This window comes from Rhea pennata, chromosome 14 (genome assembly GCF_028389875.1).
Source record: "Rhea pennata isolate bPtePen1 chromosome 14, bPtePen1.pri, whole genome shotgun sequence".
Classification (NCBI taxonomy): Eukaryota; Metazoa; Chordata; class Aves; order Rheiformes; family Rheidae; genus Rhea; species Rhea pennata.
This window is the reverse complement of record NC_084676.1, coordinates 21,868,197-21,892,446: the sequence shown is the minus strand read 5'-3', so window position 1 is coordinate 21,892,446 and position 24,250 is coordinate 21,868,197. Positions and strand designations below refer to the sequence as shown.

General features: G+C 47.8%; 1 protein-coding gene across 1 annotated transcript; it reads right to left on the bottom strand.

Moving 5' to 3' along the window:
• Positions 1 to 1,676: 1,676 nt before the first annotated feature.
• On the bottom strand, positions 1,677 to 2,978 carry POU4F3 (POU class 4 homeobox 3). Its single transcript, XM_062587184.1, has 2 exons — positions 2,859 to 2,978; positions 1,677 to 2,561 (listed from the first exon to the last, which is right to left on the bottom strand). Exons 1-2 carry the CDS (start codon positions 2,976 to 2,978, stop codon positions 1,677 to 1,679), a joined length of 1,005 nt encoding a protein of 334 aa, XP_062443168.1.
• Positions 2,979 to 24,250: the final 21,272 nt, after the last annotated feature.

Below are 24,250 nucleotides of genomic sequence, written 5' to 3'. Positions count from 1 at the left end.
GCCGGGCCGGGCCGGGCCGCAGCAGCCCCGCGGGGCCCGGAGCGCCGCGGCCCCGCGGGAAACGCCCGCGCCCCGCCAGGAAAGGCGCCGGGCCTCGCTGTCAGCCATGCACAGGAACGAGCGAAAAGATATATATATATATATATATATATATATAAAAAAAAAAAAAAAAAAAAAGAAAAAGGCGTCTTACCTGGCTTATCTGTACAAAAATAACCGAGCCAAACCCAGGAAACCCCAGAAGCACAAACAACTGTGCCTCACGGAGGATCTGCTGAAATCCTAGCGGACAGCGGAGAAAAGATGCCGTCTGAATTGCCTTCTGCCGTTTTTATACCAGGGTAGGCAATTAATATTGCATTACCCTTATTTTAAATTTTCAAAACCCACAATATAATGTAATGGCATAAGGGCATTTATTATTAAAGGACATTTGATTGGGGAAAAATCATTGGGGCTGATTGGAAAAACACGGACCGAGGGAGCACTCTGGCTTCCCGACGACCTACAATTAAAAGGCTGTATGTGTAAGGTCCTTTCCTAATGGGGGAGGAGGGTGAGACCCGGTCTAAGGTTTGATGTTCGACACTCATTGAAATGCTACAGTGAAATATTCAAAAGAGGCTTGTGCTTCGATCATTAATTTTTAATCGTTAAGGTGCTTCTGGGAATCATAAATAAAAGCCTCCCCCCTTTTAAACAGCATTAGAAATGAACCCGTGATAGATTTTGTTTGGGGGATATTTTTTTTGTTGGCGTTTAAATCAGGTCGGAGGTAATGCAGTCCCGCGCGGAGCCGCGGCCGCGGGAGGCGGCCGCTGGCCGAGGCGGCTCCGCGGCCGGGCGCGCAGCGGCCCCGCTCTCCCGCACCCGCGCCGGGCTGCCCGGGGCCGCGGTTTCGCGACCCGCTTTCCGGGGGAAACGTACCGTCGACAGCTTTTCGTTGTTACTGCGCTCGTAATTTTTCTTTTTTTCCTTCCGACGTCCCTCCTGCTCTAAGCACGGGAAAGGAGAGCGAGGCAAGAAAAGACGCGCGCTCTTCGGGTTGAAAAATAAAGCTTTTATTCCAGAGTCAGAGTGAGGAACAACGTTCGTTTCAGAGTTTTTCTCCGAGGGATGGGGCGGACTAAAGGAATAAACCGTGAGAGCAGAGCAGAGCACACGGACACGCAAACCGGGTGGGAGCGAGCGCCGCGGGCCGTGCGGGGCGGCGGGGCGGGGCGGCGGGGCGGCTCTGCCTGCGGGCGCCGCATCCGAGAACGGCTCCTCTCGTCGTTAACCAGAGTCCGGACACCCGGAGAAACCCCGGGCCCTCGCTCCCCGGCCCGCATTGGCTCCGCCCGGCGAGCAGCGATGCCCGGCGGTGGCGGGAGCCCCGGCCCCGGGACGCGCCCGGCTCCCGGCCCCCCTCCCGGCGGTGCGCGCCGCGGGCAGCGGGGCCGGGTGCCCGGGGCCGGGCCGCCGCAGCCGGGCCGTGCGGGGGCTCGGGGCGCCGCGGGTCCTTCCCCTCCCGTCCGCCCCGCCCCGCCCCGGTGGGGCCACGCGGGGCCGCGCCGTCCCGGGGCTCCGCGGGGCCGTGCGGGGCTGCGCCGTCGGGGGCGGCTCGGGCCGCGGCGGCGCCGCGGAGCTCCTCGGGCCGCCGGGGCCGGGGGCGGCGGGGCCCGGGGCCGCCGCGGTCAGTGCACCGCCGAGTACTTCATGCGCTTCTGCTTCTGCCGCTGGTTGCAGAACCAGACGCGGACCACGTTCTTCTTGAGGTCGAGCTTCTCGGCGATGGCGGCTATCTTCTCGGAGGAGGGCCGCGGCTGGAGGGCGAAGTAGGCCTCCAGCGAGCGCTTCTCGGGCGCGGCGATGGACGTGCGCTTGCGCTTGCGCTCGGCGCCGGCGAAGAGCTCGGGCTTGGCGGCGCGGTCGCGGTGCGCGGCCTCGGCCTCCTCCAGCCAGGCCTGCAGCACCGGCCGCAGCGCCATCATGTTGTTGTGCGACAGCGTCAGCGACTCGAAGCGGCAGATCGTGCTCTGGCTCAGCGAGCCCACGCCCGGGATCTTCAGGTTGGCCAGGGCCGCCCCCACGTCGGCCTGGGTCACCCCCAGCTTGATGCGGCGCTGCTTGAAGCGCTCGGCGAAGGCTTCCAGCTCCCGCGGGTCGGACTCCACGTCGGGGAGGCAGGGCGGCGCGGGCAGCGGCGGCGCCGGGCCCCCGGGGGGGCCCATGCCCATGGCCAGGTGGCCCATGGCGCCCAGCGGGTGCGGGGGCAGCGGCGCCGGCACGGCCGGGGGCTCGCCCAGCCCGCCGACGGCCAGCGAGGGCGAGAGGTGCTCCAGGAGGTCGCCGTCCAGGGCCGGGTGCACGGCGTGGTGCGGGTGCGAGGTGAGCGCCGCGGGGTGCGAGAGGGCCACGGCGGAGGAGGTAGAGGTGCACGGGACACTGCTCATGGTGTGGTAGGTCGCGTCCGGCTTGAACGGGTGGCTCTTGCCGTGGGAGACAATATCGACAGCCGCCAGAGCCTCTGCGCGGGCCAGCAGGCTCTCATCAAAGCTTCCAAATATATTGCCCTGGAGCTGCAAGCAAGAATGCGCATAGTGGAGTCAGTGGGGAATACTGTCATCTCCGGATTAAAAACCTTCCCGAGCACAGAGATTCCTCCTCAAAGCTCAGGTCATAAAAATTAATATGAAGGCAGAAGCTTTGCTTGAATAGACATGTGGATCAGAGACAAGAGTGAGAGAGAGAGGGGAGAGGGGGAGAGAGAGAGAGGTTCAGAGATATGCGATTGTTCTGGTGACATGAAAAAAACATTAAGCAAGTGTCTGTCAAAAAATGTGCCTTAAAGCACTAATTATGCTTAATCTACATACCTGCGGGGCTGGGAGGCAAACTCTGCGCATAGCCTCCGAGCTGGAGTGCAGGCTGGAGTACTTGGGCTCCTGGAGGGCAGCGTGCATGGTGAACGGCTGCTTGGCGTTCATGGCCATCATCTTTGCACACCTTGCAGGTAGGCAGCCCCTGACATAGATTCAGGGTTGTCTCTCTGGCTTGCCACTGTCAAAGTGAGCTATTTTCAACGACAGAGCTTCTCTCTCCTCGCTCGCTCGCGCTCCCCCCCCACCTGCTTCTTCACTCATCTTACAAGCTGCCTGCCAGGAACGGGACCCGCGCCCTGCGCGCACGCGTGCTGCGCCGGGAGGAAGAGGAGGGTGCCCGGGGCCCGGGCAGCGCGGCACCCCGAGCGCCGCCGGCCGCGGCCGCGGGCCCCGGCGCCTCCACCGCGCCGCTCCCGGGGCCGCGCCGCGCGCCGTCGGGGCGGCCTCCCCGCCCGCTGCCCCGCGCGGGGCCGGGGCCGGGGCCGGGGCCGGGCTTTGCCCGGGGGCCGGGAAAGGCCTCGGCGGAGCGGCGCTGGTGGCCGAACGCAGCCCGCTGCCGGCGGCCCTGCCGGGCTGAGGGACCTGCCCCGGCGGCAGCGCGGCCGCCTCCCCCACCTCTGCCCGCCCTGCCGCCGGGCCCGGCGCGGGACCGCCCGGCCCGGCCCGGCCCGGCCCGGCGCGGCGCGGAGCGGGGCCGGGCCGCGCCCGCCGCTTCCAGACCCGCCGTTCGCCGAGAGGAGCCGCGGACGGCGGGCACGACCCACGCTCGGAGCCGGCCGCCGCCCTGCGCCGGGGCGGGGTCGCGGGCAGCCGTCGGCGCGTCCCGCGGCCGGGGGGCGAAGGGGTCGGCCCGGCGCGCTCGCTCCTCCCGGGCCGGCGCGGCACGGAGCGGGGACCCGCGGGCAGCCCCGGCTGTGCCCCCCGCTGGGATCCCGCTGATCCCTCCTGCGCATCTGGGGGAAGAGCCCCGCGAGCCCTGCCCTCAACACTGCGCCCGGCCGGCGAGGAGTGCCCGGGGGGCACAAGGCAGCGGGCCCGGGGGAAGGGGTCGCAAGGAGAGGGGGTTTCCCCGAGCCGTGGGAACTCGGAGCTAAGGGACTGAAGCGTCTCTAACCCCTTACGGACCCGCTGCAGACTGCTCCTCGGCCCCTGCCAGCTGCTAAAGGCAGCGCAGCTGGTTTCTAACTGGCTCCCGAGGAGCCTCTGCTCTCCTCCGCCAGCCGCACCCGCGCCGGGGCAGGCAGCGCGGCGAGCCGCGGCGCGGCCTCCTCTCCCGGGACCGTCCGCGTGGGGAGGCAGGGCTGGACGGGACCCCGAGGGCCCGCGAGCACCGCGCGGGCTGGGTGGCTCCGGGACAGGCTTTGCCCGCGGGGATCCCGCGAGCCTCCGTTTCCTGGCTGCAGAGCGCAGAATCCTGCAGCAGTTCCGCGCCGCCAGCGCTGAAGTTCAGACCAAGCCTCCGACGCAGAGCCGAGGGGCTGGAGCGTCCCGGAGCCCGGGCGTTAGGGGCGGCTGTACCCAGGCGGTGCTGGGAAAGCGAGCGCTTGCATGTCGCAAAAAGTCACCCCTGCAGACCCGCTCGGAAGCCGCCTGTGCACCCCCCCACCCCCCAAGACCGGCGATGTGTTGTCGCCATTCACACATCCGGGGGATAAACCGAACAAGCCACAGTGCATCAAAGGGAAACAAACATTTTCTAGCTCCTGCGTGACTAATAGAAACCCTAACACATTGGCTTAATATAACAAAACTATGCCATAACAAACTTGAAAAGCAAGCGGTGCTCCCTAGCTACCCTTGCCATGCCAACAAATCAAACACCCAGTGACTCAAATCACGAGCTTGAATTCCCAGCTGAAGGACCACCCTTCTTGTGTCATCCACTCCCCTCACGTATCTACATTAATTTCCACTTGGGAATGCAGTCTTCATTTCTTACTCAGGCAAATCTCCCACTGAAACCAGAGAAGTAGGGTCAGGCCCCGGGTATGCAATACTTGCATACGGGGCTGTGTTACACGAGTGGAAGGACCTGGTGGGAGCAAAATTCAGTTGACTTCGGAATTTTTCAGCATTACCGTGGGTAAAGAGAAATTGTGGTTAAGATTTCCGATAAAATTAAGAAAAATGCAAGGAAATAATTCCACCAATATTTTTTTTCATAGGAAATCATGAGAAATCTATCTGTATGGACAGAATAAGGAGCTTCTTAAATGTCTTAGATGCAGCTTCAAGTTCCAGAGAGACTCTAAGATTCCTTACCAGACTCGCAGCTTAAGTCTGTGGAAGTAGATTAGCGTAATATTAGCACTGCACTTTTCTGAGTAGCTGAAATTACTCTGCAAACATGCATACAGCGAGAGATGGCTGTGAATCTTTATAATGGGCTGATATTAAAGCCTGTAAAATATATTACAAAGTACAAGAGAGTAAACTAAGCGCAGAGATGTTAAACATTTTAAACTCTTACAAGCTGGCTAGTGAATCATAACTGTGCCATGCTCACATACGTTTTATGGGCTGGAAACATCTGATCTTTGACTTATTACAAGAAAACAATCACAAAGAAACACCTGGAGAAGGGTGGTCTTGAGTGGGCATGATTTTATTATTGACCAGTTATTTTATTTTTGATTTCTCATAATCTTAACACATCTTCAGACTTTACTGGAATTTGATGGTCTATGGTGTTCAATATTTTGCAATTGTGAAATACCCAGTTCTAAAAAAAAAAAAAAAAAAAAAAAAATCTGCTATATTTTAAGTGTCCAAGGGCTTTATGCATCTTAATAAATACAGAACAATAGCCAAAGGAGTAGCTTGCTTAGTTTCCTGATGAATGTACTAACTTTGATGTGGCTCCCAGAGAAAAGAACAGGTTCTACTTTTGTGATAAAATACCTTAAGTTTAGGAAACACCACCAAATATACTTGTAATATCTTGCCTCTGGATCTCAAAGCAAGTGAATTTACAGTCAAAATGATAAGAAGCAATGCATTTTACAGTTCATTCCAAAAAGACAGATTTACATTGCTTGCTACGCGTATTTAGAGAGATGCTCTCTGTCTCATCGAGGCGGGAGCATAGACTGAGCTACTGGGACTAGAAGGTAATCGTGACACATTCCAGAAACAAGTGAGAGGCCCTTATAGAAAAAGTAGCTTTTGCAAGGTGCTGTGATCCTCTGCCCGTGGGACCCAACAGCACAGATGGAATCTGCCTGGCTTTAAGCTGGACTAAACGGATAATAAGGTTTTGAGGGCTTTTCACCCGTAGATCTGGAATCACCCGAGTGCCGGAGTAAGGCGAGTGCTCCCTACAAAGCGCCTCCCTTTGCACCTCGAGTCAGCCCTGCGGGACCTGCCTGGAGGAGGAGGACGGCCCTCCGGAGCTGGGCCCCAGGCGATGGTGGATGGAAACAGGCCCTGGAGGGTTTAGCACCGGCCTCGCCCACCGAGGCTCTGCCGCCGCCAGCACGAGGGCGGCCCGGCAGGAGCAGCGCCGTCGAGCAACGGGTTGGTGCGGAGCCCGTCGGGGCGTGCGGAGCCCCGGGCCGGGCTGGCGCCCCTGCGCGCCGGCCGCGCTCCTGGAAGGCGGGTTTGGGGCTGCTCGGCCCAAGCCGAGACCACCGTAGGGGCAGCTCCGGGGGCTGCTCCGGGGGCTGCTCCGGGGGCTGCTCCGGGGCACCGGGGCAGCTCCAGGGACAGCTCCGCCGGCGGCGGCTCCTCCGCGCTCCGAGCCACCAGCACCGCGGACAGCTCCGCGCCGCCCCGCGCACGCTGCGCGCCCGCCCGGTCCCGCGCACCCTGCGCGCCTGCTCTGCCCGGCCCCGCGCACCCTGCGCGCCCGCCCCGCTCCGCCGAGGTGCGCGCAGAGGGCGGCGCGCAGGCTGCGAGAGGCGCAGAGGAGCGAGCTGGCAGCGCAGCTCCCTCCCATCGGGGGGGGGGGGGGATCGGCGTGTTGTCACGAAGCTCCATGCCTTGATTTATGATAAAAAATTTAAAGGAAATCATTTATATTTCAAAGGGCCTAAATAGCTGCATGAAAGTTTTATCTAAAGTGGCACTATATTTATAGGCAGTCCCGCTATGCTGGAGGTAATTAATAGAGGGATAAATTTCATGCCTGTGTTTTGTTTTTACTCCTCCCTTTATTTACTGTTCTCTGGCTAATGTAAATAAATAGGATAGAAATGGAAAGCTGTGTATAGATCTCGAGGTGGTGCCTGTTCTTCAGGGGTACCTTTCCTCCTCCCTGGCTCCAAGAGCATTTGCACTAGGCTGGCACTTTTTTCCCAGCTCTCTGCTGTTACCTTCCTTCCCTTTCAAACAAGAAGTCTGAAATGGAAATGTCAGAGACCTCCTTTCCTGCTCACCTCTTGCAAAACTGAAGGCACCGTTTGGATGATATGCTGTGGCTAAGCTTCACGTGTTTGCACTGAGCGCAGTCGGGGGGTCTTGTCACAGGACTGTTTTGTATCCCAGCCCAACCAAGAATGCATTTCCCAACCGCCTGTTTTAAGCACAGTCTTTTCCTTCCCTCCTGAACACAGTTCTGGACTGGCTAATCTAGCTGCTCAGCTCACGTTAATTAAAGCTGTAAAATATTGATGTTCCTGGCCCTGTCTACTGACGTTACACCTTACAAACAGAGGAGAGAAGTCCAAAGGATAAACAATAACAAGTTAAAAGAGCCCAGATGGTTTCCCATCAGAAACTATCTGCAGACTCAAAGGTGTCATTGCAATAGATTTGAAAGATCATTCACCTACCTGTAAATAATTAATAGCATTTCTGGAAGAAAAAAAAAGTCAAAGCCATACCGTGATGAAACATCACTAGTGACTCATTGAAAATCTGAAGCTAAAAGTCAGATTAAAAGCAGATGTTTTACCACAGAGCTATTTTATTCTTCATCACAATTCAAAGGTTTTTATCAATTTTTCCAATATATCAAAATACTCTGTTCTCATTCAGAATTTAATTCAAAACACATTGCAGTCCTTGTGTTGTCAATAGGCCCTCAGTTGTATAATTTTGTTGAAAAATTTTATAATACGTACTTACACATATTCAGGGCTGACAGGAAGCTTTGTAATATAAATGTGTGTTATTCAACATAGTGTTCATTCTAATATACTCTCTACAACAGACTTTGAGCAGTACCAGAATTACAATCATAAAGCCAAAATAACTTGCCTCACAAAATTTTCTTCAATTGCTAATTATAACAACAACATAATTTCTTGCCAGTCTGGCTCTTTTGGAAGGGAACAACCTTTGTATTTCAAGATCTATGCATAAACCAAGCTGTACACAGCTGAGACAAAGACCTTTTCCTTTTGTCGCTGGGTGAACACGGTAACGTAGACGTGCAGTCTGCTTCCCACTTTGGAGCATTTGATCACCTACAGTGGCCATCATGAGTCCTGAATGGGGAAGATTTTATTTTCACTGCCTAACATTTTTATTCACAGTGTATCTGACCAAGAAGTAATATTTTTCAGGCCTGATTCAAGATTCAAATGACAAACTAAGTTCTACTGCTGGGATACAGTGTGTGATCCCCCGGTGTATGGCCCTGCTTGAAGGAGGAGTGAAGAGCGCTGACTTCAGACGTTTCCTTCAGAACTTGGGTTTACAGAGCATATTTCTAGTGCCATGAAAGAGCAAGCAACGCTGTGCACAGTATGATATGGCTGTTCCACTGCACAATCTGATCGAGGAAATATCTAGGATTACCCAGACAGTCAATTATTCATCAGCTAAACGGCCAAGCATCCATTACCTGGCTTGATTCTCTTATTCATTAAGGAGATTGAACAGCCCAACTTAACAAAGCAAAAAGAAAGTTGCTAAGTTACAGGAGCTACCTGGCTCAGTAGCGAGGCTGTACAGTGTCAGACTGTCAAAGGAAACCGGTCTTACAGAGAGGAAGTCTGATAGGCGATAGAGTAGCACACACAGCTCTCGGTTTTCAGAGAAGTCCACACCTCCACAAGGCTGAGGGTAACAGGGGGTTAAACAGAGAGGTAAGAGTTTGCACGAGTTTTAACTCCACCTTTATACAGATGCAGTGAGAGGTTACCTGTGGTCTTGAACCAGAAGAAAAGAAGCTTAAGGGAAAAAAAAAGATAATGTAAAAATATTGTGAACAACGAATGTGAAAGGTTAAGGGAGGGTTATCACAATTCTAGGAAGTTTTTAATACAGATGGGGGTGGGTTGGGAACTTGTCCTATTTCAGCACAGAAAAGCTGCAAGCGGTATCACCTCAAAGGTACCATTTGGCAGATCTCCTCAGCAGGATTCTATGTCATATATTATATTATATATATATATTATATGACATATACTATGTCTATGATCTTGGAGACAGTTTGCAAAAGCAGAGCGTATTTCCCTTTTTATCTGAGCTCCCCACCATTCCTAAACTGCTGCCCCAGCCCCAATGGGCCAGTGCTGACAAGCTCGGGAACTTGCTGATTGCCACTGTCCAGCTGGACAGCTGTAGGAAAGGGTTTCACATAACTGTGGTGGGGAAGCCCTTGAAGCTGTAAATTCAGTGTGCATTTCTGTACTACTGCTACTAGCTATGAAACTAAAAATAGAGTCAATTAGCATTCAGCAGCACATCCCAGAGCACACTGGTAAAACCCATAGTTCCAAATCACTTAACTGCACGCGGACAGCAAAATCAAACATTGCTAGTGGGTGTTCTGCATCTTTCTTACCCTTGACATACAGCCCCCATTGCAATGAAGTCTTGACTGACCCACCCTTCTGCACAGCTCAGGAAAATAAAATGCAGGTGTTTCTCCTTTGGAGAAACAGATGAAGACCCGAGCCTTGGGTCTGGTGAGCCGTGCTTGACGAAAGAGGTGAGGTGGTGATGGACAAAAGTGACTGCCCCTGTGCTCTCCTGATCACTGGAGCACGTAGCATGCACACGGCAGCACACACCAAAGTATCTGTTACCTGACGGGGTTTCAGAGATCGCCACAGCAGCTCTGCAGCTCTGGAGGCTCCCAGTACCCCAGCTATGGAAACGGATCTTCAGTGAATAGTGTGAAGAATGGTAACAGAACACACAGTTTTACTTGCAATGTAACTTACCTTGAAAATTTTTGTAGCCTAGAAAAGAATAATAAAAATAAATTAAAAGTCACAAAATTGTAAATGCATATAATTACACAACTGAAGGCACTTTCTCCTAGCCGTTCTGTGATTGTAAGATTATCCTTTTTAAGAAAATTCAATAAAATAATAATAATAATAAAGGCTGAACATTTCATTGAGACAAAATAGCAAGATCCTTACTAACTAGAATTTTCCAGTCAGTATTTGTGTCATCAGCCTTATTGATCTTGTCTGGCAACAAGCGTTCCTGGGCCATATACTTCAGCCGTCACCGCTGCAATGGATCAGTAGACTGTGCTGTACGCAGCAGGCTTTCCTGGGCAACGGAGGGTAATGCCAGGTTTGACGCCGTTCAGTGGCTCCTGGATGCAGTCTGCTTCCTTGCAAATAGCAGTTCAGATAGTGGCGACAGCGCACTGTTTCACACTGTGCGTCTTGGTGCCGGCTCGTTAGGAACAATGTAGACAACTAACCCAGGCTTCAACAAACAGTTTCTGTTACTTGCGTTTTCATGCCGTATCTTTCTCTTCCATGACCTGCCTTTTGCTCTGTTTATGGAGTACCTTGTACCAACCGACCTGGCCCAGACCTAGAAAGCGTGAGTTCAATAGGACAAGGAGGGAAACCTGCGGGCCTGTGATTTAAGAGTTATGGAAAGTGGAATGACTAAACAAGTCTTTTTTTTTTTAGGGTACTGGCAAAACCAGTGAAAGTTTCCTTCCAGTAGACCGTCCTTCACAGCTGTTCGTCTCAGCAAGGATGAAGCTCCCCTGCAGGGAAGGAAGGTCTCCAAGTCAACTCAGCCATTTTTGCTTTGCTGAACAAAAGAGCTAAGTTTGCTGCTGACGGAAAGTAGAATAATAAGAAACTGCATTTTAATTGGTCATAATTTTATCTCACTAAATATGAAACAGGCCCATGAACAAAGTGACACTAATAATAAATACATTCATCAATAAGAATTAATACATAGTTTTTAAGAGTATACATTTAGATGCCACCAGGAGAGATTTTTTTTAAGGTAAGAATGGGGCAATTCACACTTGTTTCTCAGTATTTCCCATTGCAAAACAAGGCAAATGGGACATTCAAATGATAACTCTTGGCAACATGCCTATGAAAGATGGTGTAATGCGGCTAGTTGTTGAACTTCCATCTAAGAGAGCAACAGGGAAATACAATTTGCATGTTGATTTATATTAAAACCTCACGCTCTTACTGTCTATTATCACATAGAAAACCAGATTTCACTTGCTGTAGGAAGTGCCAGACGTATGCAGGGGAACTCTAAGAAATTCAGATTTTAGATATGTTTCTGGTCACAGCAGTGGGCATGAACAGTTCCAGAAAGCTAGGTACTTTCTCTCATACTCTTAGTGTGGAAGGTGTTTGTCTACAGATATGGAGAAAGCGTAGAAAAATGAATGGCTGCACGTATCTTTAGAGATTATCAAATGAATTATATGAAACCAAATTACCATTTCCTAGTATTAACTCTCGTGTTTTTTTGTTGTTTGTTTGTTTAAAAACAAACAAACCAACCTGTAGTGTTAGAAAAATATTGTGGCCACATCAGAAAATAAGAAGTGTTACACTGGAGCGTTGAAATGCTTGTTTAATGGAAAGTAAGCAGAACAAACATCCAGCCTTCCAGCAGAAGCATTTGGGAAACTGATGCAAGCTCATTTTTGAATTTTTCAGTGAACAATGTTTTGATTTGAGGTAACAGGAATGCAAGATGCCAGATAGTTCGTACTAACTGGGAGGTCTTCCTTGTACTCATTCGTAGTGTGCATAAATTATAGAACTTGTTTCTTGTATCTCTCCCTGAAATTAAAATTGTAACAAAGGACACATTGGTGCCTGTTAAAAATAAAAAACTACCCATTTCTGACAACGATGATATGACCACCATGACAATATTATCCAAAGGGGGTGGGGGAGCTGGGTACTTATCTGTCAGACAGCTCTTTCTTGTTATATTTGCTTTTAATTCTAGAAATCTATCTAAATGTAGTCTAACAAGACTCTGTTCCACAAGAAATTAATGAGGAACAAACATTAATTATTCATGTCCTGAAACAGTAGGTCTGCTAATGTTTCTGCTAATCAACAAGTCAAACAGCTGTATCTTTATAAGGGTAATCTTGGAGAGTATGAAAAAAGAACAGCATTGATACACTTCACCTGACTGGCCCCAAAGCTTTGCATTTAGTTCTTTACATTTCTCTATCACAAATGCAAATTCCTGCTATTTCTAAAGCCATGCACTGTTATAATACTGAACTGAAATACACTACAGTAAAACATCAGCTGTGGACTTGGTCAAACCTGACTGAAGCTGCTGGGAATTCCTCTGCTGACTTCACTGACCTTTGGATTCAGCCCCTTTTTAGGAAAAATTAGTGTAATGAGACAAGGAAAAAAAAAAAAAAAAACAAGGAAGAACAGGGATTCAGCTATATAGATCTGAACTAGAGTCTGAAAATCTGAACAAAACCTACATTTGGCATTTCTGGTCTGTTGAAGCACGGTTGCAGATCAGGAAGCTCACTGCTTTGTCCTCAAAGACAGGAAACATCCAGCAGAAAACATCCAGCAGAAAACGGCAAGCCATCGGTAGGTTTCAGGGCTTACTTCTCATGCTGTGCCTTTATTTGGGTGAATGTAGTGAGCTGCACCTACATAAATGATGCTATTTAGACGTTTGCCGAAGAAAACACATTTAAAAATTAATCGCTAGGTTTAGGGAAAGAAATCAAAACAGAATTAGAGAACAAGTTGTTTTCAAATAAGAGCTTGGAACATCAAACAAATTTTAAAAATATTTTTCCTCCAAAGTGACAGAGGTCACGTAGCCAAAAAGGACTCACAGTCCTCTTGCTTTGACAAAATTCAGCAGCCCAAAGTTTTATTTTCAACATCTGTCAATTTGTTTATTTCTTGAATAAGAGCCATGAGGACTGTACAACACGTGTTTATGCACACAGACTCTTGAAAGTCCTCCATCTAATTCGGCTACTGATGATCACTTCCAAACCTAATGAAAAGGAGCCACAGGGTATGTAATGCAGAAATACTCATGAAACTACACTCCCTAGGAAAATTCAACAATAAGCAAATTTGTTCCAATGATGTCAGATAAAGTAGTTTAGTGTCTTCACATGTTTCTTCCAATATATGCATTTGTCTTATATTTACCACATTTTGATCATGATCTGTAAGTCAGTAAAAGCAAAATTGTATATTTTTCCACTTTATTAAGAGGTCATCTTTGATGATCAAAATAAAGATAAAAAAAGCCCAACATTCTTCTTCAGGGAAAAATAAACCCCAGATGTGTTGAACTTCTTTGAAACAAAGCTTTCAACTCCTAGCTTTAAGATGGCTTTTTAGAAACATTGCAGTTGTTGACGAAGCACTGTAAGTTTAGAATCCCCCCCGGCACGCATCGCTAATTCTGTCGAGTTTCTGCACAACAGAAGAGATTTTAAGACTTGTCTAAACTACAGAATTTCTCCTCTGCACATCCAACATGGTTCAAAAGTCTGTCAGAGTCACTACTTCTCAAAACTAGTCCAAGAAAAAAGGCAAGTTGCTTAAACCCTGGATCTCTATCATAACTGTAGCAGCAACAGATAAAGCGTATTTTTTCCCCAAGATCCCAAAGCAAGGTGGTCATCAGTTTAACAGCCAAACCCAGAACAGACTCCAGCTCCTGTTCTCTAACAAACAATTCTCCATCACATGCACCTTGGGAATTGTTTCAAATTTGTTCCAGTTTTATGAAGCACTAGGGGACCCCACAAAAGGGGTTATGGGTTGCTTCTAGGAAGTAAGGCTTGTAAAGGTTTAGTGCTGTAAGAAGTGCTGTAAGAAGCACCCCTGAAAGCTAGTGGTGCCCCAAAGGCTGAAAATTATAGGGATCATGGATGTTTAAAAGCTGGAGGGCGCTTTGTGCCCTGTAGCTCTATGAAATTATTCAGCTTTGTGCTGTCTTCACATCTCTTTTACATTAATGCTCCCTGAAATCTTCATTAAAATTTGAAATTAAAATGTAACAATCAAAGGGGGAAGGGGAGAAATCCTGTCGTCTGACATTAAATTCATCCCTTGCACATTTACATTTCCTGAGTTTTTAATTAAAGAAGTCACACTGACTGCTATATCAGAGTTTGGGGAAAATAAGTTGTCACCGGCCAAAGCGTATGTGTTGTTAGCTACACTCCCACTGCAAGGCCCATGTACAGTGTCAGTGTTGACAAGCCGGAGCTTCCTGTGCCGCTGAGCTATGTTTTATTAAAGAGCAGAGTCTGCTGGGCCGTGTAGCTGGCAATGCCTGCTGTACACACACCGGCTGATTTCCCTTTGCTGCTGCAGATGCTCTCTAGCTGCATGCATTACACTGTATTTTTAGAAGCTCTGCGTGTCTTCTTTGGTATAACATCTCTTTGGTCCTTGCATAGTTTTTCACCGACTGGACACAGCAAGAAGGATTGCTGTGTTCAGGAAAAGGAGACCTTAAGTTCCTAAGATACTTTACATTTAGATGCAAACACTCCAGTTAGAAAGCCCTATAGGCAAGAAATATTATCAGGATAGCAAAACGTTTTTGTATAAAAAGCATCAGAGAAATCCTTGGGGAGTTTCCCCAAAGCATCTCAAGGAATTTGAAGTGCAAGTCCTTTGGCATCACATTGATTTATTTTCAGGGACCCATGTTTCAAAAAATGCCACTCTGCTCTATTATCTGCAAACCAGAAACATACTCAATTTATAATTTCAGTTATTCCAATCTGTTTACAATCTGTGAGATTATTCAGCACATCCAAAGCAGCTGGAAGGTTTCTGCGAAGGAGGAAGCTGCAAAAAAAACTCCCCATGTACTAAGTTCTTAAAATTGCTAGAGGTGTCATCATCTTCCCTCTACCTGAGACAATAACGGCTAACAAACCCACCTAGGACATGGGAAATCTATATGTAATTTCCCTTTTTTACCTGCAGAGAGTTGAACCTACATTATAAACCTCTTAGATCATCCAAATGGCAAGGCTACAAGCTATCCTGGAATAAGACGTAATAGATGTTGACACTGCTGGATATGAACAGGTTGGCACGCACTAGAACAGAGACTGGAAGCCGAGAGAATATCCCACTGGGCTAAAAACCCATAATCCTGCTCTCCAGTGGTTAGGACACACTGGGGAGGGAGGAGGGAACAGCCAAAGGCAAAATGGTTTGTGATTCTAGAAGATAAATGATCTAATTTGCTAGATAGTATCATTAAACCTGACTGTACAATATTTTTAGCCTTTCCTGCTTTTGGAGCTATTGATTTTTTATGTACAGCACCCAGGTGGGTCCTCACCCTAGACCTGGATCATCTCTTCACCCTTCCTCCCCTGGGTGTGCTAACCTTGCAGCACCACACCTCCCAGTGTGTTTGATGGCATGTTACTTGTGCTTTATACAAAAGAGGCAACAAGAAAGACCGAGAACTTCTAGCTCAGAAAACTAGGCAGCTTTCTGGTCAGTTTTATGGCAGGACACAGGCCTGGTGCAAGGGAAATGTGAAAATTCATTGTCTTCAGGAAGAAGAGAGAAATGCATCTAGGTTTCATGCCTCCTATTGATTAATAAAGGAGCACTGAGATGGATGCTGCTATCTCCTCCTCTTCCAGGCACGCTCTGCACTTCTTTAATTTGTCTTTTTTTTATTACAAGCAGCCCAAATGAGTTTTATTGGACTTTTCTTTTTTTTTATCAGCCCAACAACAGAAGCGTTTGCATGGCTATTCTCTTAGAAATTTTGTAAATAAATTGTGGGGGGACACAAAAACAAAGCACTGATACAATTTTGCTCCCAGATTCGTTTTCTTGCTTCTTGCACTTTGCTATCATCTGTTTGTTTGGTCTAAGCAACAAGTGCCAGTTTAATACAAAATCCTCTGTCAGAACAGCTGCACTGACACCAGAGCTGCAGCAAGAGGTCTACAGTGAAAATGAACTGTGAGGCAGATACTGACTTTTGCTAATTTATGCATAACTGAAAATAAAAATTTAAAGGAGGAGTTAGATTGTAAAGTGGTCAAAGTAACACATATTTCAGATTTCTAACACTGAGTAACCAATCATAGCTGAACAGAGAAAATCTAATTCTAACAGCAGGATCTGCATCAGCATCACCAGCAGGTTGAAGGTTTCAAGCCTGGAGCACGCATCTCTACCACTTGACCTAGGATAGCGCAAAAGGGGGTGGAGGAAAGAAGATGAAAGTCTCCCCGTGAGCAAGCAGAAATCCGAAAGAAACAACCAGCCCCTTCCCTTTAGGAGCAATTTAATTGAAATTAACCCAAAGGTTACCTTAACCCAAGGAGTAAGAATTCTTCACCCTGAGCAGGTGGTAAGCTGAGCTTGGAGAACACAGCCCATGTCAGATTTCCCTACCTTGCAGCACCAGCATATCCGCAGAACACAAAATTGATCAGAAAAGTCCTAGTTTAAATGAAATTCAAAAAGAAAGACATTAATACTCAAACCGCTTGCCAGAGGACATGAGCATAGAACAGTACTTTGATGCAAGTAGGAAGGAACCAAAGCTGTCGGAAGTACCGCAGAAGCGCTGCTCGTGCGAATGCCTACCGGCAGCGCTGGCCAGCTCACCCTTGGGTCTCTCCCAGGGTTACGGCCCAAGGCTGGTCCAGCCCTTCTTCTCCATGTCTGCCTCTCCTCAAAACGGACGGTCTTACCTGCAGACTTCACGACCACGCTAAGAGAGGTTCATTTGCTGAAAGCATCAAAGCCCTGAGCAGCCCTTCCCTCGGCCTCCGCTCGTGAGGTCGGACTTGGGCGCGAACACCTTGCACGCTGCGGCAGACGTTAAGCCTAACCAGTTCCAACGCAGTTCAATCAAACGCACAACGTCAGTGCTACGAGCTCCGACTCGGTCATAAATCACTTCGCTCAATTTGCCATCCTGTTTACAGAGGAGCCAGTCGCAGTTTAAGTTTCTGATTTCTATTCCTCTATCATCACCTTGCTATAAGATCTAGAGAGCAAGTAATTTGATCCCTGCCTCAAACTGCCCGCTGCACAAATAAAATGGTCTAGTCAATCGCCCCAAACCACCTCCACTTACGATCAGATTGAAACAGGCATTAAAAAAGCAATTACAAGAGTGATGTAAACGTGACATGATGAAGGAAAATGAGTTCTGTATTTGCCTCATCATATGAAATCAGAATAAAATTTGCTGTTTATGCTTATACTGGTGAGTTAAATTCTGGGATGCGAAGAAGCTACAAAAGGTAAAAGGTACTATAATGGTACGGGTCATAGGATCCGCTTAATCATTATATTACAGCAATCAGTGCAGACACTGAAGTGCCAAATAATTCAGAAATGACTGAGAAGTGCTTCAGGCCGCTTTTAAAAAAACGGCTGATCAGCCAGGCAGCACCATCATGTCGCTGGTCTCCACTGGCAACGCAACTCTGTCCAGAAATGAGCAAAAAACCCACTCGCGTAACTTCAGCAGACTCCCCGTTCAGCGGCAGCAACCTGCCACGCTCTGTGGAAAACCTCGCGCTCCTGGCACGGAGCCGCAGGCGCGGGCAGACGCGCGCAGGGGCTTTGCCAGAGCCCCACCGCCCCCGGGGCTCGGCGGCCGGCGTCGGCCCTCCTCGGAGCCGGCAGCCGCTCGCGAGCTGTTTAAAGCCGGTTTACTGAACCGAAGCGGCGCGAGAAGCGCGCGGCGGGAGCGGGAACAGCGGCGGCGAGGACCGAGCGCCGCCGGGGCCGCGGCGCGGGACGGGCCACAGGCCGCGGGCCGCTTCCGCGGGCCTCCTGCGACCGAGGCACGACGGCGGCCAGGCCGCGGGCCGCGGGCCGCGCCGGGTTTGGTGACGAGAGCAGGCTTGCTCAAGACGCGGGGACGAAGGTCGCGCCTCGGTCCGCGGAGGGCCCTGAGCAGCGCTGCGCCCGGCGGCTCGGTGCCTTCGCCGGCACGGGACGGCAGCCGCCCTCTCCGCAGGACGAGGGGGCCCTTCCCCAGCCCGGCTCTGCGGGCAGGGAGCGGGCGGAGGGAGCAGCGGCGCTATTTTTGAAATCGCACCCCGGGAGAATCGTCTCGCAGGGAGGGAGGGAAGAGCCTTCGCGCTCTTCGCGAACACGGCCCGTTCCCCGCGGCGCTGCTCGCGAGCCGCGCGGCTGCTGCAGCGCGCCAAGTCGGGCTCGAACCCCGCGCTCGGCCTTGCGGCGCTAACAGGAAAACCCGCAAAGCTGCCGCGAGTCACACGTGCCCTGGGGAGTTTCCCGCCGCTGGTTAGGGAAGCACAACAAAAAGCTCGCGGCATCAGGGTTTTGCTGCCTTTTATTAGACTTCTACCACGCGATCAAACAGCTTCAAGGCAGTGTAAACCTTTAAGAAAATATTCCTTCCACTGAAAGCAAATGCTGCATACTGCTGTGTTGCTTACTGTCACATCAGTCTTCACGTGCTGACGTTAAAGCTTGCACTGCACATAAATATAACCAAAAATACTTCCCTATAAGCCTAAATATGCTTAAAGTTGTGGCGAGCTTCTATACTAATTTATATCTAACCCAATCTTTCATGAAATGGATCTCAAAAGTTGGAAATTTGCTCATTAAAGAAGTCCTCCTCACTTTTCTTTGACCTACGGATAACCCAAAGTCACTTTAAAAAGTGAAAATGAAGAGTAGATGAAATTGTTGTTTGACATATTTTCAGCCACGAGAGACCAGAGAAGTACATTATATTGAGTTGACTCCAAATAATTTTCACATGAATTACTAAAGTGCCAGAAATGTATAATTTATTAGCATTTAAATAAATCACAGAGCAGAAGTGCTTTAAGGTTATCAGTATAAGATGCAGACTGGATTATAATTACCTGAAAAATATCACCAGATACAATAGTCTCAACTGTACCACATTTACATGATCAAGGCAAAGGAAGACAACCAATACAAAAGGGGTTTGACTCCGAAAAAAGAAAAAAAAAGAAAGAATGAATAGAATAATAATAATAATAAAAAAAAACTGAAGAGTAAAGCTGGATGTACTGTTCTTCCTGACGTTTTCACTGGCAGTAATTTTCTCTGGAGTTTAGAGTACATCTTTTTTTCCCCCCTCCTCTCATGCACACATATTCAGGAAATTTCTGTAGCTTGCATGTTGTCTGTCAATTAGAATGCAGTTTATAATGCCCAATTAAATTAATTTATTTCAGAGAAATTGCAGACTCTACAAATGTACATATTACTGAATATCTATTATCTTCAATCATTTATACTGTGCCAACCAAAGCTAGCATTCAATGGGTCAGTACAAGTCCTGTTGGAGCATTTCATTTCAGAGCTTATTACCACCTTTCCATAAAGCTAAATACACTAAGAATAGTAACAACAACTACAATAATGTCCTTGATTTTTGGAGAAGCATATTTAATAGCTAGAATGCCTTTCTGAAGTTCAAAGTCTGAAAGTTTTCTGACAAAAAGTGTTTTTGCCAGGTGCTACAGAGGTTTTTTTTTTGTTTGTTTGTTTGTTTTTGTTTTTTTTAAATGTATTCTGGATTACATACACTCACCCACACTCACCTTCCTCGTGGGAGGAAGGGGAAGGACGTAGGTGAAGCACAACGTTTCGGAATTTGCACAGCTTCTGACACCCCGTTTGGCTGTGCTGTGGTGAAACGGAGCAGTCCTGAGGAAACACCTTCACGCGCCAAAGCCCGGTCTGCCTTTCTTCTCTGTGGTTGGAAATCTGGCTCATTCCCACGCTCAGAGGAAGCTCCACAAGGAATCCCCCCGCTGCCCGAAGCGCAGGCGTCGAGCGCTAGCGCTGCCTGGAGCTGTTAGGGCCGTTCCCAGGAACGGGCCAGCTGGCTCCTCCGTCCAAGGACCCAGCGAAGCACCGAGCACTCGCTAGAGGCAGGTGGGGTAGGGGGAACCCAGAGGAGGGCGAGCAGGGCTCTGAGGTGCCAGGCAGGCTCTAGACACTGCTTTTTGCCTTGGAAAGACAGGCGGCCAACGCTGGATGGAACGAGGATCAAGCCGAGCATCCCGGCTTGATCCAACAGCCTGTCCCGGGGTCCTCAGACTGGGTCGGATCAGTGGAGGGAACGAAAGCCAGACCTTTCTGCGTGCCACATCCCTTCCAGGCTGAAAAGGCTCTGAAATTTCCAGGGAGCAAAGGAAGTTTCACAGTTCATTTCTGATGAATCAGAGACAGATTTTGTCAATACAGTACAATCGAATACTGCCTTTTCAAAGCAAAAAACTATTTTTGTTGTAACTCAACAGTTCATTAACAGTTGGCATCTCCGGTGCTTTAATTGCTGTTTTTCCTAGTAAAAACAAAACAAAACCCATAGTTACGTGTTACAGGTGACGTGCAAAGCAGGAGCAACAACAGTAAAAGTCTACATCAAAACTGTCTGCATCACACTCTAAGTTACGGATATTAAGTTGACCTACGCGACTTTATGAAGTCAAAAGTGACGGTCATCCCAGATGCCAAATACCAATTTACAGTTGGCTACATATCACACATAACCACTTGGAATATATTTTATGGTGAAGATATTATCAAATCAAAGTAAACGTAGACCTATCCATCCTCACACAACTGATCCCAAGTATGGCAAAGTGGATGCCACTTCTGAGAGGCAGCCAGAGCGGCAATCAGTATTTCTTGTGCAGTGTCAAAGCGATCCTGCCTTACACATGCAATATTCATACAACCACAAGTGCAAAAACCACTGTATCAGCTTTTTCTATTAATACAATTTCACAGGACATATGAAAGCTACAAGAACATAGCTAAATAAGTCTATAAACTTTCAATTTAGATGAGGGTTAAAAGCAAGACATCAAACAGGAAAATATTGAAAAAAATATAGAAACAGTTTATAAAAACTTGTATCATCATAACTGAGTTTACCATTGTGAAAGCACATTTAAGATTAAATTGAAAATAAAATACGCAGACAAATCAGAGTAAAATGCATTAAATTTCCTGGATGAACATTGCTAGGGTCACAGAAGATATTGCTTCAAAATATATTTACCTTGAGATTAACATAAATCCTGTTCTACGTGGTTTCCAATAAACTTTTCTGTGTCTCTTTGCCTCCCTAGGGATATAAGCTCAAAATCTAACTCGCAGATGGGCACAGACGAAGCTAGGATAGTGAGACTTGAGAGACACAAATCAAGCAGCCTGCTGGCAGCGACACTGTACTTACCTACGTGTAAGTCAACAACAGCCCACATGGAGGGAGAAGACGAATGCCGCAGTCCTGAACAGCTCGTCCTGATCACTGTTGCCTAAGAGCCACGCAATAAAGGAAAAACCAGAACGTGCGGACGATGAGTCAGGTAAGAGAGGCCTTAAAAATGTGTTCTAATCCCTAGTGAACCCTTGCTTGTCTTCCAGCGCACAGGTTCTCAGCCGGACGCCTGCACCAAGTGGCCTGCTTGGCCCTTCGTGTATCACTGGTGGAAGCCTGAGCACTAGGTTTTATAATGTCGGAAAGTGCATAAGTGAAAGGCTTCAGAACTCAAAATATCTACTTCTGATCTGTAATATTGCCCAAAAATGTTGTGGATCCATTTGTGAGTCTTATATTTGAACACAGAGTTCTTTTTTTTTTAAATTCAAGTGGCTTTAGACACCGGTGAAGCTCTTTATTCTTGGTGCTGTTACAGAAGTGCTACAGTTAAAACCAGTGAACTCCAAAAACCTCAACAGCAGCAAACATAAGTCAATTCTGAATGCTTTGAGGGAGAGCAGGCAGGCAGAACTAACATGAGAATATTTCATTGTTCAGAAGACGCAGGAGAACTGCTGACTGCAAGCTCTCTAGGGCAAGTCAGTCTGTTCTTTCCTGGCTTTAATATCGTGCAGGCATTTGGGTTTTATTACGCTTTGGTGAAACACGCCTACTCTGCATACCTGGAGAAAGCCAAGGTTTTCCTGACTATAGAGATGCCACACAGAACTCTGAAATGTCCAGTTGTGGCTCCTCGTGATGACAAAAACATTAGTGGAGAGGAAATACTCCCACACTACAGGCAGTATTTCCATATTCAACCTACCTGATTACTGCTTCTTCTCCCTATAAAATAAGCCTCAAACAAGTCACCAAAACATAGCTCTGCATTGTATCCTCAAAGACATTAACATCAGCGCCTGGAAACGCACAAGCCTAGTAAGTAACCTGGCAAGCATGAAAACACCTTACCTGGGGGGCCCTATTGCTTCTCTGAACCCATCTAAAAATAAAGGACCTAGAATAGTTATCAGGGAAACGTACTACTGGCCTTTCCCTCAAAAATGGAAGAAGCTTAAAACAATGAGCTCCAGTAGCCCAATGTCATTTAAAATGCCCACAGTTTTATTCAAAAATAAACAGGACACTGTTCAACACTATGGCACAAGAGCCTAATCAGTTCAAATAAAGGAGGTATTAAGAAGCTGAGTGGCATTGCTAAGTGCAAATCACCTCAAGGGAAATTTTAAGGGATAGAGGGTAATATTCCAATGATCTTATTCAGCATGCTACCATTTAACACAGGGAGGCAAAAGTCTGCACTTCAGTGAAGGTAATACAGATCAGATATTTAGAAGTATTCAGATGCCTAAAGATATAGCTTTAAAAAGCATTTAAAAATAAACATTAGGTTTGGATGCTTCTAACTTTCAACTGAGTCTGTCTCTAAAATGAGAAGAAAATTGTGAAGATGCTTAATCAAGCCTGGTGCTTCAAAGAGCAGATGCAGCTGGAGCTCCCTCCCAAGCGAGGGATTTCTGCATTCCTCTGCCCTCTGCAGGGGAACTTTAAAATGCTAAGGAAGTTCCTCCAAACTAAACTTTTCACCAGTTCTTATACTTAGTTCCTAAAACTGAATAAAAAAGGGAGCATCATAAACAACACCATAAGATTACGTGCACTAGCACACACCTAACCGAGTGCGCACAGCAGAGCGGCGTGACCAGCACAACCGTCCAGCCAGGACGCTGCTGGAACATCGCCGCCCGTCACACCGCCTCCCCAAAGCCCTTACTAGCTGTGACCCAGCCCGTGGAAGCCCTCAACAGAAGTTTAAGCGCCCTTTAAACACTTGCTTTATGTTCCAGTACTGCACTCTGTTTTCACTACTTACACCATCTCTCTGTTGTATTTTTTTCACAAGCGGCTGTAACTGAGTGGTTGTGAAGTGCCAGCCTGTCCTACGCAGAGGACCTCACACCGCCTCGCCGCACACCTTCACAGTGGTTTTCCACATCTGGCACATACCTGAAGTGCCCAGATTGCAGCACCTAAAACAGATCAACCTACCTTGAAACCAAAAAGCACCAGCTGGAAATTATCAGTGGATGACTCTGAGGGGGGAGAGGAAGGGACAAAATGGGGGAAGAAGGAGAAAAATCTCCAGTTAATCCACTTACATTTTGATCATTACAGTCACAGATCCAATGAGCAGCATGAGTTCACATACAAAAAATTTAGAGAAGTATTTATAGTAGCAACAGGCGTAGTTCACCTGGTTTAATTCTCTAACTCTGGATCCCATACACCTAATAAAGTCTTCAGGTTCTTGCCACTTTCTCTTCAAGGACAAATTTCAATAGTAGGTATTTTTATGATGTTTTTATAACCCAGGAATATTAGGTCCAGTACACAGTTGATGTTAGCATTGGTCAACATCAGACAAACCTACTTTTCTATTTTTAACTGTATGCTTGTGTCAGTAATCTTATGAATAACAAACCAGATAAATGTTATATATTTAATAATGCAGCACAGAACTAAATCCCACATTTCAAAAACCAAATTATGTTTCCGTCTTTGGGAAATCTCTACATATACAATTATTATTGAACTTTATACAGCTATGTGTAAAACTACCAGATAGATTCTTTGCTTAATAATTACAGCAGCAAATTAACTTACCTTTATGCATATGTTCAGTTAAACAAATTATTTAACACATTTTAACATGTCTTGCATTGAAAGAGATTCCTTTCCATCACTGTAGGATGAGTTGCTACTCCACCAAAAAGAACTACCTCAATACAGAAAATTTTTAATATTTGAAAGAACTGTAGGGAAAAAAAAACAAAAAACAAAGCTGCATATATGTAAAATGGGGGGGGACACCAACAATCTGAGGAAGGGTTATTTCCTTTTACTCTTAAAATGAATTTTGCTCAAGT